This window comes from Dermochelys coriacea, chromosome 4 (genome assembly GCF_009764565.3).
Source record: "Dermochelys coriacea isolate rDerCor1 chromosome 4, rDerCor1.pri.v4, whole genome shotgun sequence".
NCBI lineage: Eukaryota > Metazoa > Chordata > Testudines > Dermochelyidae > Dermochelys > Dermochelys coriacea.
Genome location: NC_050071.1, coordinates 10,211,196 through 10,226,009, shown reverse-complemented (window position 1 = coordinate 10,226,009; position 14,814 = coordinate 10,211,196). Strand labels below are relative to the sequence as shown.

General features: G+C 45.3%; 1 protein-coding gene across 3 annotated transcripts in view; it reads left to right on the top strand.

The window, feature by feature from the left end:
- Nucleotides 1–14,814, top strand: part of GSR (glutathione-disulfide reductase) — a 47,669-nt gene that overhangs the window by 32,664 nt on the left and 191 nt on the right. For 2 of the 3 annotated variants that reach the window (XM_038400708.2, XM_043514005.1), the window contains exons 12-13: nucleotides 2,830–2,963; nucleotides 4,980–5,406. In XM_038400708.2, coding sequence (XP_038256636.1) covers nucleotides 2,830–2,963; nucleotides 4,980–5,129 — 284 coding nt within the window. In that variant the 3' untranslated portion in view covers nucleotides 5,130–5,406. Of the gene's footprint in view, nucleotides 1–2,829; nucleotides 2,964–4,979; nucleotides 5,407–14,814 lie in introns of those variants that run through there. The other variant, XM_038400709.2, reaches the window with a different exon arrangement.

Genomic DNA, 14,814 nt, shown 5'->3' with positions numbered 1-14,814 from the left:
AATCCACTTTTTAAAAAAAAAAAAAAATCTTCAGATGTAGCCTATGCACAAGATTTCACTGAGCTTTAATCACATGGGATGCTGGATGAGTCTGACAGAGCAGGGTTATGGTTGTTTGGGTGTGCTTAACTACAATTCTTACCTTAACATGTTCGGTTTTAGAGTAGCAGCCGTGTTAGTCTGTATTCGCAAAAAGAAAAGGAGTACTTATGGCACCTTAGAGACTAACAAATTTATTTGAGCATAAGCTTTCGTGAGCTACAGCTCACTTCATCGGATGCTCACGAAAGCTTATGCTCAAATAAATTTGTTAGTCTCTAAGATGTCACAGTTACTCCTTTTAAGTTTGGTTTTGTTTATTTGTAACTTTAACTGTGACTTCCTGGGTTCAGACTGCTTGGTTTTGAGATTGCAGTCCAGACAGTAAGGGGTTGTCACCCCCTGCACTGAACCATGGGTGATGCCTTAAATGCTCTGTTTGTGTCCAGGCCACAACAGAAGTCAGCAGACACACCTGGGGTACCCTGAGTGTCTGTGTGCAGTGCAGCGTGCATTCAGTGCTTCTGACCCCAGCAGCCTACCACAACACAACAGCCTCACCCTGGTTTCCACCAGCTGTAGTTATACCTGGCAAGGTGACCTCGGTACACTTCCAGTCCCAAATTTCCCCAGAACCATCTGCCTTGAAGTGTTCAGCCTTCTCCTGAACCACTCCGATAAATAATAAGGTTTCTTGTCTCCTTTAAAGAGACAGTACCCAGCAGCTTGCCACATTAACTAGAGTTAACAATTACTTCAGACACAGCACTGGGTTGGTTTAGATTAAAATAAGTTCATTAACAACAGGACGCAAGTTATGTGATGCCTAGTAAAAGAAATAAAGGTAGAGAGAGTTGTAAGCAAATATACATCTAAAAGTCTAAAACTTATCTTACAAGGCACAGTCTCTGTTTAAGATGGTTTCACTCACTCATTACTCTTGGTCCAGCATGGCTGACTGTCTCTCAGTCAGGAGGACCTTCCACAGAAGTACAAGATGCTGGTTTCCCATGTGTTCTTAGGTGAAAGATCCAATTGGAGTGTCTCTCTCTCTCTTCCTTGTATTCCCAAAGAATTGTCTTTGTTTTCAAAGTTAGGAAGGCCTCCTGGGGACTAGTCTCCTGTGTTTCACTGGCGTACAAGGAGCTATGATAATTCTCTGTCGCTTGAGTTCAGGCTCAAGACAACCCCTGCTGGTTTGCTTGATAGCTTTGTTTACAGCTAATATGTAAACTGAGGTAAATCACATTACTTTGTCTAGGGCAGATCTGCGTATCACCTTTGCCTAAGCAAGGCTATCTTCTTAAACTTGTTCTAGTAACATTATACGGGGGAATTCATAGCTTCACATGTAAAGTTAACACATGCATTTTACAATGATATTAATGACCAGTGTGCTATTTTCAGATGATAACTTACAAGGTATATGTTAAAAGAAAAGGAATACTTGTGGCGCCTTAGAGACTAACAAATTTATTAGAGCATAAGCTTTCGTGAGCTACAGCTCACTTCATCGGATGCACGAAAGCTTATGCTCTAATAAATTTGTAAGTCTCTAAGGTGCCACAAGTTCTCCTTTTCTTTTTGCGAATACAGACTAACACGGCTGCTACTCTGAAAGGTATATGTTGTACAGCAACGTTTTGCAGTAGTGTGTGAATACAGGGGTACTTAGTGTGAATTACAATATCTCTAGTAAAGTAGTTTATCCTAAATTACCCAGATGTACTCTCAACTGTAACTCCATCTCATTGTAGTTTTTTGTCTGGGAATTTCCTTGTTTGGAGTTTTAACTGAAAAATTTCATACAAGAACAGTTCACAAGAATGTTACTCTGGGATATTTCTAATAATATGAAAGGATGAAGTATCAATCTTAAATCAGTTTCACATTTTTTTTTTTTAACTTAAATGGCTAGGTTCACCGGTGCCCTTTATCCTACTCAAGAACAGCACAAATCTGCCAGATTTACAGGCTAGATAAACTGGATTTACAGCTCCTTTGTTTTGCCAGAGCTGTGCAAAGGAGATGGATTGTAGATTGCAGTTCCCCCGGCCTCCCTAGATTTCCCCTTCACACACACAACCTTTCACCACTCGCACATTCCTCTGCGTCTGGCCCCCCTACTCCTGTCTCTGGCAACTCTCTGTTTCTCCCTCAATCGTGGTTTATCTGAGTAGATCTGATGCAGTGAGTAGTTTTTTAATATATTTAGGATTAAAGGTCAGTTTTTGCTGTTTTTCATAATTGAAAGCTTAACTGTCATGAAGAACTAACCCTTTTCAAGATGGTCATCATCTTCCATTGTTCTCAGTAGGACGGATGCCACAGCTACCTTCAGGAGAGAGGGTGGGCCTGGAATCTAGGCTATGAGCAGGCAGATGCACTCAGTCCAATTGAGAACAGAGAGAGACTTCCTTCTCAAAATGGCCACCAACTGAAGCCATTTGGTGCTTCAGTCCCATTTATAGCAAAGGGTTATGACCACCATTTTGAAGGTTGTAGGGTGCCAACCCTCCTGATTTCGTCGAGAGTCTCCCAGAATCGGGCTCAATCTCCCAGAGGCTACTGAAGTCAAACTGGGAGATTTTAGGTGCAGGGGGGCTAAGGCTGGCTCCGTGCCACTCCTGGAAGCAGCTGGCGCGTCCCTGCTGCCAGAGTGCCGACTCCACAGCTACCGTTGGCCACTGTGCTGAGGTAGTGCAGTAGTGTAAACTAGCCTTTAGTCCCTGCAGCCCATGTAACAGTTTTGTTTTGTGGAGGTAAATGTCTCTCTTTCGTATATTTCAGAGGAAGCCATTTCTACATATGGAAGAGACAATGTGAAGGTTTACACCACCTCTTTTACCCCCATGTATCACGCTGTAACTCAAAGGAAAACTAAGTGTGTCATGAAACTGGTTTGTGCCGGCAAAGAAGAGAAGGTGAGCAAAACAAAATAAGAACTCATAACTAAAATGTTCAGGATAATGCAGCAGCTTGTATTTTGCTGTTATCCAAGTCTATTTAGCTAAAGGTAAAACAACTGACTTTGCATATTTAATTCCTGCTCTTCCATTAGTGTTTTTGTTCATAGACATAAATTGCCTTTCTAAAAAAAAAACTTTAACATGTTTGTATGTAATATTTAATGTAAAAACATTATTCAAATTGCAAAATCAAACTGAAAAGTGGAAAATTTTCTATAATATTTGTAAAAAGAACAGGAGTACTTGTGGCACCTTAGAGACTAACAAATTTATTTGAGCATAAGCTTTCGTGGACTACAGCCCTCTTCATTGGATGCATGCAGTGGATAATACAGTAGGACGCTTTTATATACATAGAGAACATGAAACAATGGATGTTACCATACACACTATAATGAGAGTGATCAGTTAAGGTGAGCTATTACCGGCGGGGGGGGGGGACTTTCATAGAGATAATCAAGATAGGCCATTTCCAGCAGTTGACAAGAATGTGTGAGGAACAGCAGGGGGGGGAAAACATACAGAAATAGTTTTACTTTGTGTAATGACACATCCACTCCCAGTCTTTATTCAAGCCTAATTTAATGGTGTCCAGTTTGCAAATTAATTCCAATTCACCAGTCTCTCGTTGCAGTCTGTTTTTGAAGTTTTTTTTGTTGTAATATTGCGACTTTTAGGTCTGTAATCGAGTGACCAAAGAGATTGAAGTATTCTCCAACTGGTTTTTGAATGTTATAATTTTGTCTGATTTGTGTCCATTTATTCTTTTATGTAGAGACTGTCTGGTTTGGCCAATGTACATGGCAGAGTGGCATTGCTGGCACATGATGGCATATATCACATTGGTAGATGTGCAGGTGAACGAGCCTCTGATAATGTGGCTGATGTGATTAGGTCCTATGATGGTGTCACTTGAATTAATATGTGGACAGAGTTGGCAACGGGCTTTGTTGCAAGGATAGGTTCTTGAGTTAGTGTTTTTATTGTGTGGTGTGTGGTTGCTGGTGAGTATTTTGCTTCAGGTTGGGGGGCTGTCTGTAAGCAAGGACTGGCCTGTCTCCCAAGATCTGTGAGAGTGAGGGATCATTTTTCAGGATAGGTTGTAGATCTTTGATGAGGCACTGGAGAGGTTTTAGTTGGAGTTTCTTGAGCAGATGGTGTAGTTTCTTTTGGTAATCCTCAGTAGGATCAGAGGATAATGGCCTGTAGAATGTGGAGTTAGAGAGCTGCCTTCATATTCAAACTTATTCATGATGACGACAGCACCTCTTTTGTCAGTCTTTTTGATTATGATGTCAGAGTTGTTCCTGAGGCTATTGATGGAGTTGTGTTCAGCATGGCTGAGGTTATGGGGGCAAGTGCCCCATACAATGGTACAGTCTTAGTCCTTTGTCATATCTACTTATAGAATTTAAGGCTGGAGGGGTCGGTTATGCCCATCTAGTCTGACCTCATGTATAACACAGGCCATAGAATTTCATCCAGTTATACCTGTATTGGGCCTAATATGTGTTTGACTAAAGCATCTTTGAGACAGGGATCCAATCTTGATTTGAACATTTCAAGAGATGAAGAACCCTCTACTTCCCTGGTAGTTTAACCTTTGCCATATCCATACTGACTCGTTCCCAGTGGTTTTGCCAGCAGTAGGGGCACAGAGTTAAGGTTGTGTTGTGGGGGTGACAGGGACCTTAACTTTTTGTATTTCCTGGTTTTCAGAGATTTACATTTAGCCACTTTCCACATTCACAGGCTGGAAACAGCGCTGGGCAACCTTAACTCTTCACTAACAACTTTTTTGAACGTCTAATCATATGTAGATTTGTTGTTTTGAAAGGCTATTGACTGGGTCAGCAGTAGCTTTCCTCTATGCCAATGAGTGATCAGGGTGATGAAGATTCTCTAACTGGTGCATTGATGACTGTCATTACATGCTCATCTTTAATAAATTAAATTTCTTACTGTTTGAAGGTGGTGGGACTCCACATGCAGGGACTAGGATGTGACGAAATGCTGCAAGGTTTCGCTGTAGCAGTCAAAATGGGAGCAACAAAGGCCAGCTTCGATGAGACGGTTGCCATTCACCCAACTTCATCAGAAGAGCTGGTCACGCTCCGTTGAAAGGTTGTGAATTTCTGGTGCTTGCAAACAGATTTGTAATATGGCAGCCAAAAAATGAATGGAATCGTGACTTTTCTTCTTGGTGCAAACTCTTCCTTTTCTATGACACTCCAGATAATAATCAGATTCTTCTGTTTTTGTAATCTATGAATATATGTAGAAAAAATCAGAGATGTCCAAAAAACCAGTGGCGGCATCTATTCATCTCATCCAAACAGCTTGGTTTCTTCAAGCTTCATTGGTTTAGAGTGAAAAATAAATAAAATGGATTAAAATATTTGGTTCTTTTTTTATTATCTCAGGCCTCATTAGCTTAGCTAAGATCCTGTTCTGACTGGCTAAGCTAGCCGGCGCAAAAGAGGTTTAAGTAATAAAAACTAGAGACACCATTGTTTTTTTTTTTTTCATGTGGACATGTAGAATCATCTTCCTCCTCTCTTATCTAGCATGGCTCTGTGCCCACTGAAAAGCTAGTCCTGCGTTATGATCTGCAGGAGAAATTTCAGGGTATGTCTATACTGCAATTAAAAACCTCTGCCTCTGACTCCGGCTTTCAGGGCATGGGCTAAAGGGCTGTTTAACTGGTGTCGATGCTTGGGCTGGAGCCTGCACGCTAGGATTCTGCAAGGTGGGAGGGTCCCAGAGCTTGAGCTGCAGCACAAGCCTGAATATCAACACCACAATCCCTTAGCCTGAGCCCCAGTTAGCTGGCATGGGCCAGTGGCAGGTTTTAATTTCAGTGAATACATACCCTCAATGAGCAAATCTAGCCTTGTGGCCAAGGCATTTGACTGGGACTCGAGAATTCTAGGTTCAATTCTCTGGCTCTGTCACAGTCTCCATGTAACCCTGGGCAAGTCACTTTCTCTCTCTCTCTCTCTCTCTCTCTCTCTGTTCCTCAGCTTCCTAGCTGTAAAGTGGGGATAATAGTATATTTCTCCTTATGGGCATCTGATCTTGGTTCAATCCTCTCTACATTCTTCTAATGTAGAATTATGGAGGCTGCATAATTAGGGTTGGGTTCTAAATTAAGGCATAAATTCCTATGGTTTTTTTTAAGTAGGTGGCCAGTTGGTAAGAAGTTTACTATTTTAAGCTTGCCAGTGGTGGAAATGGTAATATTGAATCTGTGGGGAAAGCCTTGTGGGGAAATTCCACAAAGAACATTTTATCTGAGCCAGTAACTGAACTTGTAAGTTGAAATCCCTACAAGGACTGTGTAGTTGCAGTTTGAGATTCCTGAGATGGAAGGGGAGTACTGCCTGTTGCCTACTGGCTATTGCCTCTTGTATGAAGTATTACTTCCACGTGATTGAGACATGAGGTTTATGGGATGCGATTTGGAGTCCTGTCTTCCAGCCCCTCAGGTGGGATGAGTGTGACGGAATACACCCCGGTATTCACATCCTACGCACCATTGTACAAAATATGCCTTGTGAGGTATCATTTGAAAACTAATAACTCAACTGGTCAGTAATATCACAGAGAAATTTGTGTAGCAACATTATATATAAAGTTTAAACATAAACTGAAGTCATGACTGAAGTGTGTTTATCAGATAAGTCTGGGAGTGGGTAAACTTCTTTCTCAAAGACAAAGGACAAGCTGACAGCTCTGGCCAGGTGTCATCAAAGCTGATGGGCCATCACCTATCAAGTGGCCATTCTTTGGCAAGGAAGAGGAGTGGGGCATACGTCCATGCTGATGATGGGTTCTGCTCTAACAATCCAAAGCAGAGTGGACTGACAGGTTCATTTTCATCATCTGAATCAGATGCCACCAACAGAAAGTAGATTTTCTTTTTAGTGGTTCAGGTTCTGTAGTTTCTGCACCTCAGTGTTGCTCTTTTAAGACTTCTGAAAGTGTGCTCCATACCTCATCCCTCTCAGATTTGGGACGGCACTTGGGTCAAATGCTCTAGCTATTTATAGAAATCTCACATTGGTACCTTCCTTGTTTTGTCAAATCTGCTGTGAAAATGTTATTAAAACCAACGAGTGCTGGGTCATCATCCGAGACTGCTATAACATAAAATGTATGGCAGAATGCAGATAAAACAGAAGACATACAATTAACCCCCGGAGTTCTGTCACAAATTTAATGAACGCATTATTTTTTTAACGACCATCATCAGCATGGAAGCATGTCCTCTGGAATGGTGGCCGAAGCATGAAAGGACATGCGAATCTTTAGCGCATCTAGAACATGACAAAAGTGCCATGCGAACGCCTGTTCTCACTTTCAGGTGACATTGTAAATAAGAAATAGGCAGCAATATCTCCCATAAATGTAAACAAACTTATTTCTCTTAGCGTTTGGCTGAACAAGAAGTAGGACTGAGTGGACAGTTAGTCTATAAGGTGCCACAGGACTCTTTTTGCCGCTTTCACAGATCCAAACAGCTACCCCTCTGATACTTGAGTGGACTTGGAGGCTCTAAAGTTTTACATTTAGTTTTTGACTGCACTTGTGTAACAAAAAAAATCTACATTTGTAAGGTTACCTTTTCATTATAAAGAGATTGCACTACAGTACTTGTATGAGGTGAAATGAAAAATGTTTCTTTTGTTTATCATTTTTACAGTGCAAATATTTGTAATAAAAAATATAAAGTGAGCACTGTACACTTTGTATTTTGTGTTGTAATAGAAATCAATATATTTTAAAATGTAGAAAAACATCCAAAATATTTAATAAATTTCAATTGGTATTCTATTGTTTACCAGTGCGATTAATCGTGATTAATTTTTTGAGTTAATCGCATGAGATAACTGATTAATCAACAGCCCTACTTTGTAGTTTAAATACATTTGTTGAATTCTTCTATTAAAATCAGTCCAGTTTTATCTTTAAACTGAACTATGTGGATAATTCCATTTATGGTAGCAAACTGTTTGCAAGAGTTCGGATTACGAAGGGTATAGCTCCTCAGCCTAGAGTTAGGGATGGGGTCAGTAGATTTCCCTGCTCTAGGATTAGGATTGGGGCCAGTAGGGCTCCCCCATGCTATGGCTACGGTCACAAAGGGTGTAGGGCTTCCCAGCCAAGGGTTAGAGTTGCAAAGGGTAGAGTTCCCTGGCTATAGTTACAGTAACAAAGGGTAGGGCTTCCCATCCTAAGGCTAGAGTTGGTATCAGTAGGGCTCCCCATCCTAGGGGTAGGGTTGTGGTCAATAGGGATTCCCAGTCTAGGGTTACTGTTACAAAGGATAATACTCACTAGCCCTAGAGTTAGGTAGTCAAGTCAGTAGGGCTCCGCGTCCTAGGTTTAGGCTTACAAAGAATATGGATTTCCTGTTGTAGGATTAGGGATTGAGTCAGAAGGCGTTCCTGTGCTAGGATTAGGGTTATAAAGGAGAGGGCTTCCTTTCTTTGGTTAGGGTTGGGGTCAGTAGGGCTTGCCAGCCTAGGGTTAGGTTACAGTAGAGTTGACTGGTTTTGCATTAGGATTACAGAGGATATGGATTCTTGGCCTAGGGCTGGGGTAAGCATAGCTTCCCTATGTATGGTTAGGGGTGGGGTCACTAGGGCTATCTGAGTTAAGGTTACAAATGGAAAGAGTCTGCAGCCTAGGGTTACTGTTAGTGTCAGTAGGATGCCTCATACTAGGGTTAGGGATGGTTTCAGTAGAGTTTCCCCGCCTAGGGGTAGAGATAGAAAGCGTATGGCTCCACAGCCTAGGATTAGTGTTGGGTTCAGTAGGGTGCCCCAGACTATGGCTAGGATTACAAAAGCTAGGGCACTCTGTCATAGGGCTGTGGGTACAAAGGGTAGGGCCCCCTGGCCTCAGATTAAGGTTGCATTCAGTAGGGATCCCTGGACAAAAGTTAGGGTTGGGTCAGTAGAGATCACTGGTCTATGATTACATTTGTAAAGGGTAGCGCTCTCCGGCATAGAGTTAAGATTACAAAGTAGAGGGCCCCTACAGGTCTGGAGTTGTGGTTTCGTTCAGTAGGGATCCCCGGTCTAGAGTTACGGTTACGAAGGGTTGGGCTCAGCATCCTATGGCTAGTGTTGGGATCAGTAGGGTTCCCTGGCCTAGAGTTAGGGTTGCAAAGGGTAGGGCTCCCTAGATACTTTCAAGAAGCAGAGGGTGCCGTCCAGCATTCTCTGCTCGTTGTTCCCCTTTGTATCCCGATTTTATCCCTGTAACCTTCGCTCCCATCACTGTTTTTTCATTTGTTGTTCCCCATGATTAGTTGATGCCTAGCTACAGTGGCTTCTCCCCTTAAGCCAAGAGGCCTTCAGGAATGGGTGGGCCTACACCTGCTCATCCACTGTGCTTCAGTGAGCCATCTCTCAGGCGTGCAGCAACAACCCAGATGCGCTCACTTACCCTGCCCACAGATCCAGCCGTAACTTGCCCTCAGGCATGCGGTAGCAACTGATCCCAGAGTAGAGCCTGGGTCAGGTGACCCCCAGGCCCAGGCATTTCCCCAGCTCTGCCAAAACTGCAGATCTGTCTGTGAACAGCACTACCCAGCCAGGAACCCTCCTGCAGCCATGCAGTGTGTTGGACTTTTGACACTCCCAGCCTGTCCCTGCATCAGCCGAGCCCGAGCCCTGTTCTAGTCTTGTTCTTGCCCTACCCTGACCGCGCTCCAGCCCTGTTTCTGACCTACTGCAGCCTTTTCTCCTCTCCCTGACCCTCTGACTCTGATCATCCGGCTTTATTCTGTAGCCTGTACCTGGGCTTTAGCTACAGTACTGACTTTGGACTACCTGGCTTCAATCCCTGGCTTGCACCTGGACTTTATCTACGGACTCTGATCTTGGTTCCGACTCTGGCCTGTCCCCGGATCTCGATTGCAGTGCCACCTTGGCTCAGTCTGACCATATGTCTGGCTTCGACTCCACTCCAACCACTAGGCCTGACCACTGGGAGGCAGGGCCTGACAAATAGGGCTCCCCAATCTAGGGTTAGGATAGCTCCCCAACCTAGGGCTAGGCTTATAAAGGGTAGGGCTTCCCAGCCCAGGGATAGTTAGAAACAGAAGCAGCAGAGTGATGACAATTTCTTCTTGACAGGGATCTTTATTCCCTTTCCCCAGAGTTCAAGGTGTACTGGGACGAACGTTTGTGCATGTCCCCTGTTCATGGGTGTGGGGAAAACAATCAAAGTCTTTTGTCCACTGATGTTCCTTTGTCTGGTGTCTACAGGCCTTCTTTTGTTGGGCAGGAGATTACACCTCTTGTGGTAAACTAGTATTTCACATTTGGTAATGCTGCTTTCCTGAATTGGGGTTTGTTTTTTTTCCCCAATCTCATATGTGACATTATTGACATAGTCTGGGACCGTATAGATCATTGTTGCAACCAAGGTCCTGTAGTGGCACCCAATCTTGTATAAAGGGGGTCAAATGAGGTGTCTAAGACAAGGTTATGGTTTGCTGGTTATGATTATGCTGTCTACATGTGTGTGTCATTTTTGTAGTTAAAGTTATGAATATTAGCTCTATACTGTCTGTATTTCAAACTTGTGCTATGCTTTTGGGGAACACCCCAGACAAGTTGGTGTCAGCTCCATTAAGGACCATCAGCTATACAACTGACCCATTCAGAGAAGGCAGCCATGCTTTGGGACTCAGCAAGGTATGCAGGGACATGCCTTTGGACAGAACTCTGAGGTTTTTCCATTCCATGTGATAGGCAGCTTCTCTTTGGAACAAAGAAAGACCGACCACATGGCAAGAGAATTAATAATTTTATTAAGATAGTGTTGAAGTAAAAAGAAAACGGTACAGAGTTTAAGCATCGAAGTTTCTGGTTATCGGGGAATAAGTTACAGATTATCAAGGGGTGCGAAATTCGGTTTAGGAACGGGTGGCGTAGGGAATACATAATCTGCAATATCCCCAATTGGGGGTAAAAGTTTAATGGGTCAAAGTACAGACATTGAGATATGGGGGTATGTTGTCCATATAATAGCTATGTTCAGATGTGGAATATAATGAGCGGATACAATGATGAGGATGGATCTACCCTCGTTTGGTGGGATTTAATATTCAGTGAGTTTATGGTTCCAGATCATATGGTCCAATGGAAAAAGTGTCTCAGTCCCTTTCCCATAGTTGATGCACGATGTCGTACTGGCTCTCACCTCCTGGTACTGTCTGAGCCGGTGATGTGTTCGATGTAGATGTCCCTGGACCATTGGATGGTGTCCGAGACCATGAGACACCGCATGAGCCATGCATAGGGTCAACCGATCCCGCAGGTCTGCAGCACACGCTCGTTGCAAGGGTCCCAGCACCCAGGGCTCCGACGATCAGGGCATCCATCTGCACCTCGTAGCCCTTCGCTCTCAGGGTGTCAGCCAGGGGGGCATATTTTTCCAGCTTACAAGCTCGGGCATCGCGGAAGGCCAGGGTCCTGTTCTTGAAGGGGGCCATGATGTCGATGAGGACGATCTTTTTCTGGGCCTCGTTGGTGACTACCACGTCAGGTCGCAACTGGCTGTCAGTACTGGGGATGGCGCAGTTCATGGCAACCTCCCCCAGGTGCGGTGCGATGGCTTTCACCAGGCAGTCCTGGTTGGCGTTGTGGCGCAGCTGCCAGGCTCTGGAGTGGGGCTTTCAGCCGCACAGGACACGGGGCAGGGTCTTGTTGGAGTAGCCACACTTCCTACAACGCTGGTCTTGGTTCCCATGGTGGATGGCTCCATTGAGCGGGACGCAGTTGAGTCGGGCGCGGTGGATGAACCGCCAGTCGGCGAAATGGGTGAAGCTGCCCCTGGCGAGGAAGTGGTTGCTGGCATCCCACTTGCTGGTCAGTTCAAAGGCTTTACCCAGGTCCAGTTTACGCTTCAGGGTTTCCATGTACAGCGAGCGGTATAAAAAGCTCCTCCATCTTGTCTTCAATCCTGCTTCTGATCTCTGGAGAAACTTTGCTACGCTGAAGCTTTGAACGAAGGACTGATGACCCATCCCAGCTAGAAACTTGATTTGAACCTGCAGTTTATTCTATCACTGCTGCAAGCCTGAACCAAGAACTTTGCCATTACTGTATGTAATTGATTCCATTTAACCGATTCTAGCTCTCGTCTATATCTTTTCCTTTTATGAATAAACCTTTAGATTTTAGATTCTAAAGGGATGACAACAGCATGATTTGTGGGTAAGATCTGATTTGTATATTGACCTGGGTCTGGGGCTTGGTCCTTTGGGATCAAGAGAACCTTTTTTCTTTTACTGGGGTATTGGTTTTCATAACCATCTGTCTCCATAACGAGTGGCACTGGTGGAGATGCTGGGAAACTGGAGTGTCTAAGGGAATTGCTTGTGTGACTTGTGGTTAGCCAGTGGGGTGAGACCAAAGTCTGCTCTGTTTGGCTGTTTTGGTTTGCCTTAGAGGTGGAAAAACCCCAGCCTTGGGCTGTAACTGCCCTGCTTGAAGCAATTTTGTCCTGAATTGGCACTCTCAGTTGGGTCCTGTCAGAACCAGCATCATTACATCATAGCAAACACTTTTACAGTTACAGAGCAAACACTTAACATTGCCTTATAACATGAGATACAGCGATTATAAGTGAGATCATGCATGCATCAGCTCACAAGCATTTCATAATGTCCAAACGCTAAACACATCTCTATAAATGTAGTACCTATTTTAAGTATACTAACACACAGGTGAGCCAGACTGGTTTTCAACTATGCATTTGTCAGAGCTCAGTGAGGCCTGGGGGCCTTGGCATGAGCTTGGCACCTCGTCTGCCAGTGTCCGAGGGATCACTAGGCTCCTGGGAGGGGGTTAGGATTAGGTCAGGAGGGATCCCTGGTCTAGGGTTAGATTTGCAAACCCTGGACTTTCTGTTACCTCAGAAGGACAGGGGTTGCCTTCTGCTTTATAACCCTAGCCCTAGGCTGGGGTGCCCCACCCTTGGGCTAGGATTATAAAATAGAAGGCAACCCCAGTCTAGGGTTTAGTTCAGCAGGGATCCCCAGCATAGGGTTGCAAAGTGTTGGGCTCCCCCAATTTCGGTCTAGAATTGGGATCAGCCGGGCTTCTTGGCCTGCAGTTAGGGTTGGGCTCCCCATCCTGGGTTTAGGGTTATAAAGAATATGGTTTCCTGTCGCGGGATTAGGGGATGTGGTAGAAGGCTTGTCCATACTAGGGTTAGGGTTACAAAAGAAAGGGCTCTTCTTCCTTAGGTTATTATTTAGGTCAGTAGGGCTCCCCAGCTTACGGTTGGAAAGGGGGATTCATCCACTGGGGCCAGCCAACCAAACCCACTGGGTGGAATCCACGGTGTGGAGTGCGCAGACCTCACCCACTTGCTTCTTGAGGGTTTCACGCCCTCTTGCACTTTCTCTTCAAAGTTCTTTTCAGTGTTCCCTTAGGGCACTTGTTAACCATTGGTCTTGTGCGCAGGCTTGGCTACACTTAACACGCAGCTGCTGCACCCCTGTAGTGCTTCAGTGAAGACACAACCTACCCTCTTCCCTGTTCCCTTGCTGTTACTGAGGGACTCCTGGTTAGTTTCATTTCCTCACTGACTAATCGGCTTAAATTCAGTGGGTCACCGTGTCTGATCTGAGGTCACAGGTGGATGGGGACACCGGGGTGGTGGACCATCAACCCCACAGAAGCACTCTGCCCTGGGGGAGGCCTGATTGCCCAAGTTTGGGGCAGAACGGCCCAGCAAGGGAGGAGCACGTAAAGTGCCTCTTCTTGTGACTTAGCCTTCTGGCCTGGTCACAGTTAGTCCCCGTCCTTCTGAGGTAACAAAGTCCAGTGAAAACAAATGTCTGATCCCTCTGCCCACAGTGCTGCCCTTCATTCTGGACCCTGCAGTCCAGTTCCCCTTCTGAGGGGCTTTACAGCACCCTGCCAGTGGCTGGTAGGAGAACCCAGGTCCTCTTCCTATGCTGGTATCCAGTCCAGGAGCCCTAGGGCAGGCAGTCATGGGTCACTCCACCAGTGGACTCTTTGCTGCTACTTCCCTGGACTCCTTCCTACTGAGCCTTTCCCTGGGCTTTCTCCTCACCCTGTAGTCATCTCCCCCTTCCTAAGAGGTCGCCTCACTCCCTGCTATCCAGAGAGTGACTGCAGGGTTTCTCCCTGCCACCCTTCTGCTATAAACTTGCAGCGCGCACAGCCACCCCCACAGGGTTTCATCATTAATTAGACATGACCGACCCTCCAGGTACCATCGGGGGGAGTTCATCACTGGTGGGGGGTAGGCACCCCATCACAAGGGCATAGGAGTGGCATGGAACTCCTGGGTCAGCGAGTCCAGTCCCCTGCGCTCACACGCAGCCCTATCACAAATCCCCATCATAAATTTATCAAACTCCATCCTAAAGCTAGTGGGGATGTTTGCTCTACTGCTCCTATGCGGAGGCTGTGCTCGCCCCTTACAGAAGCCTTCTGCTCATTGCCCAGCCTACATTGATTCATGGCCAGTTTATCCCTATTGGTCCTTGTGCCAACATCATCCTTCACGTTCAAGATCTCTTCCTCCCTCCCTGGGGTTTACCCCTCCTGGCTGCATTGGTACCAGCTGCCCCGCAGCCTGCGTTTTGCTAGGCTGAACAAGCCAAGCTATTTTCCTCTCCTCGGACTCTCCGTTCCCCTGCGCAGCCTTGTCAACTTTCTCCGTACCTATTCTGGCGTGAATCCACCTGACTCAGCCATGGGTGAGCATAAGTGGACACAACCCTCCAGATGAGGGCTGTCCAGTGCCT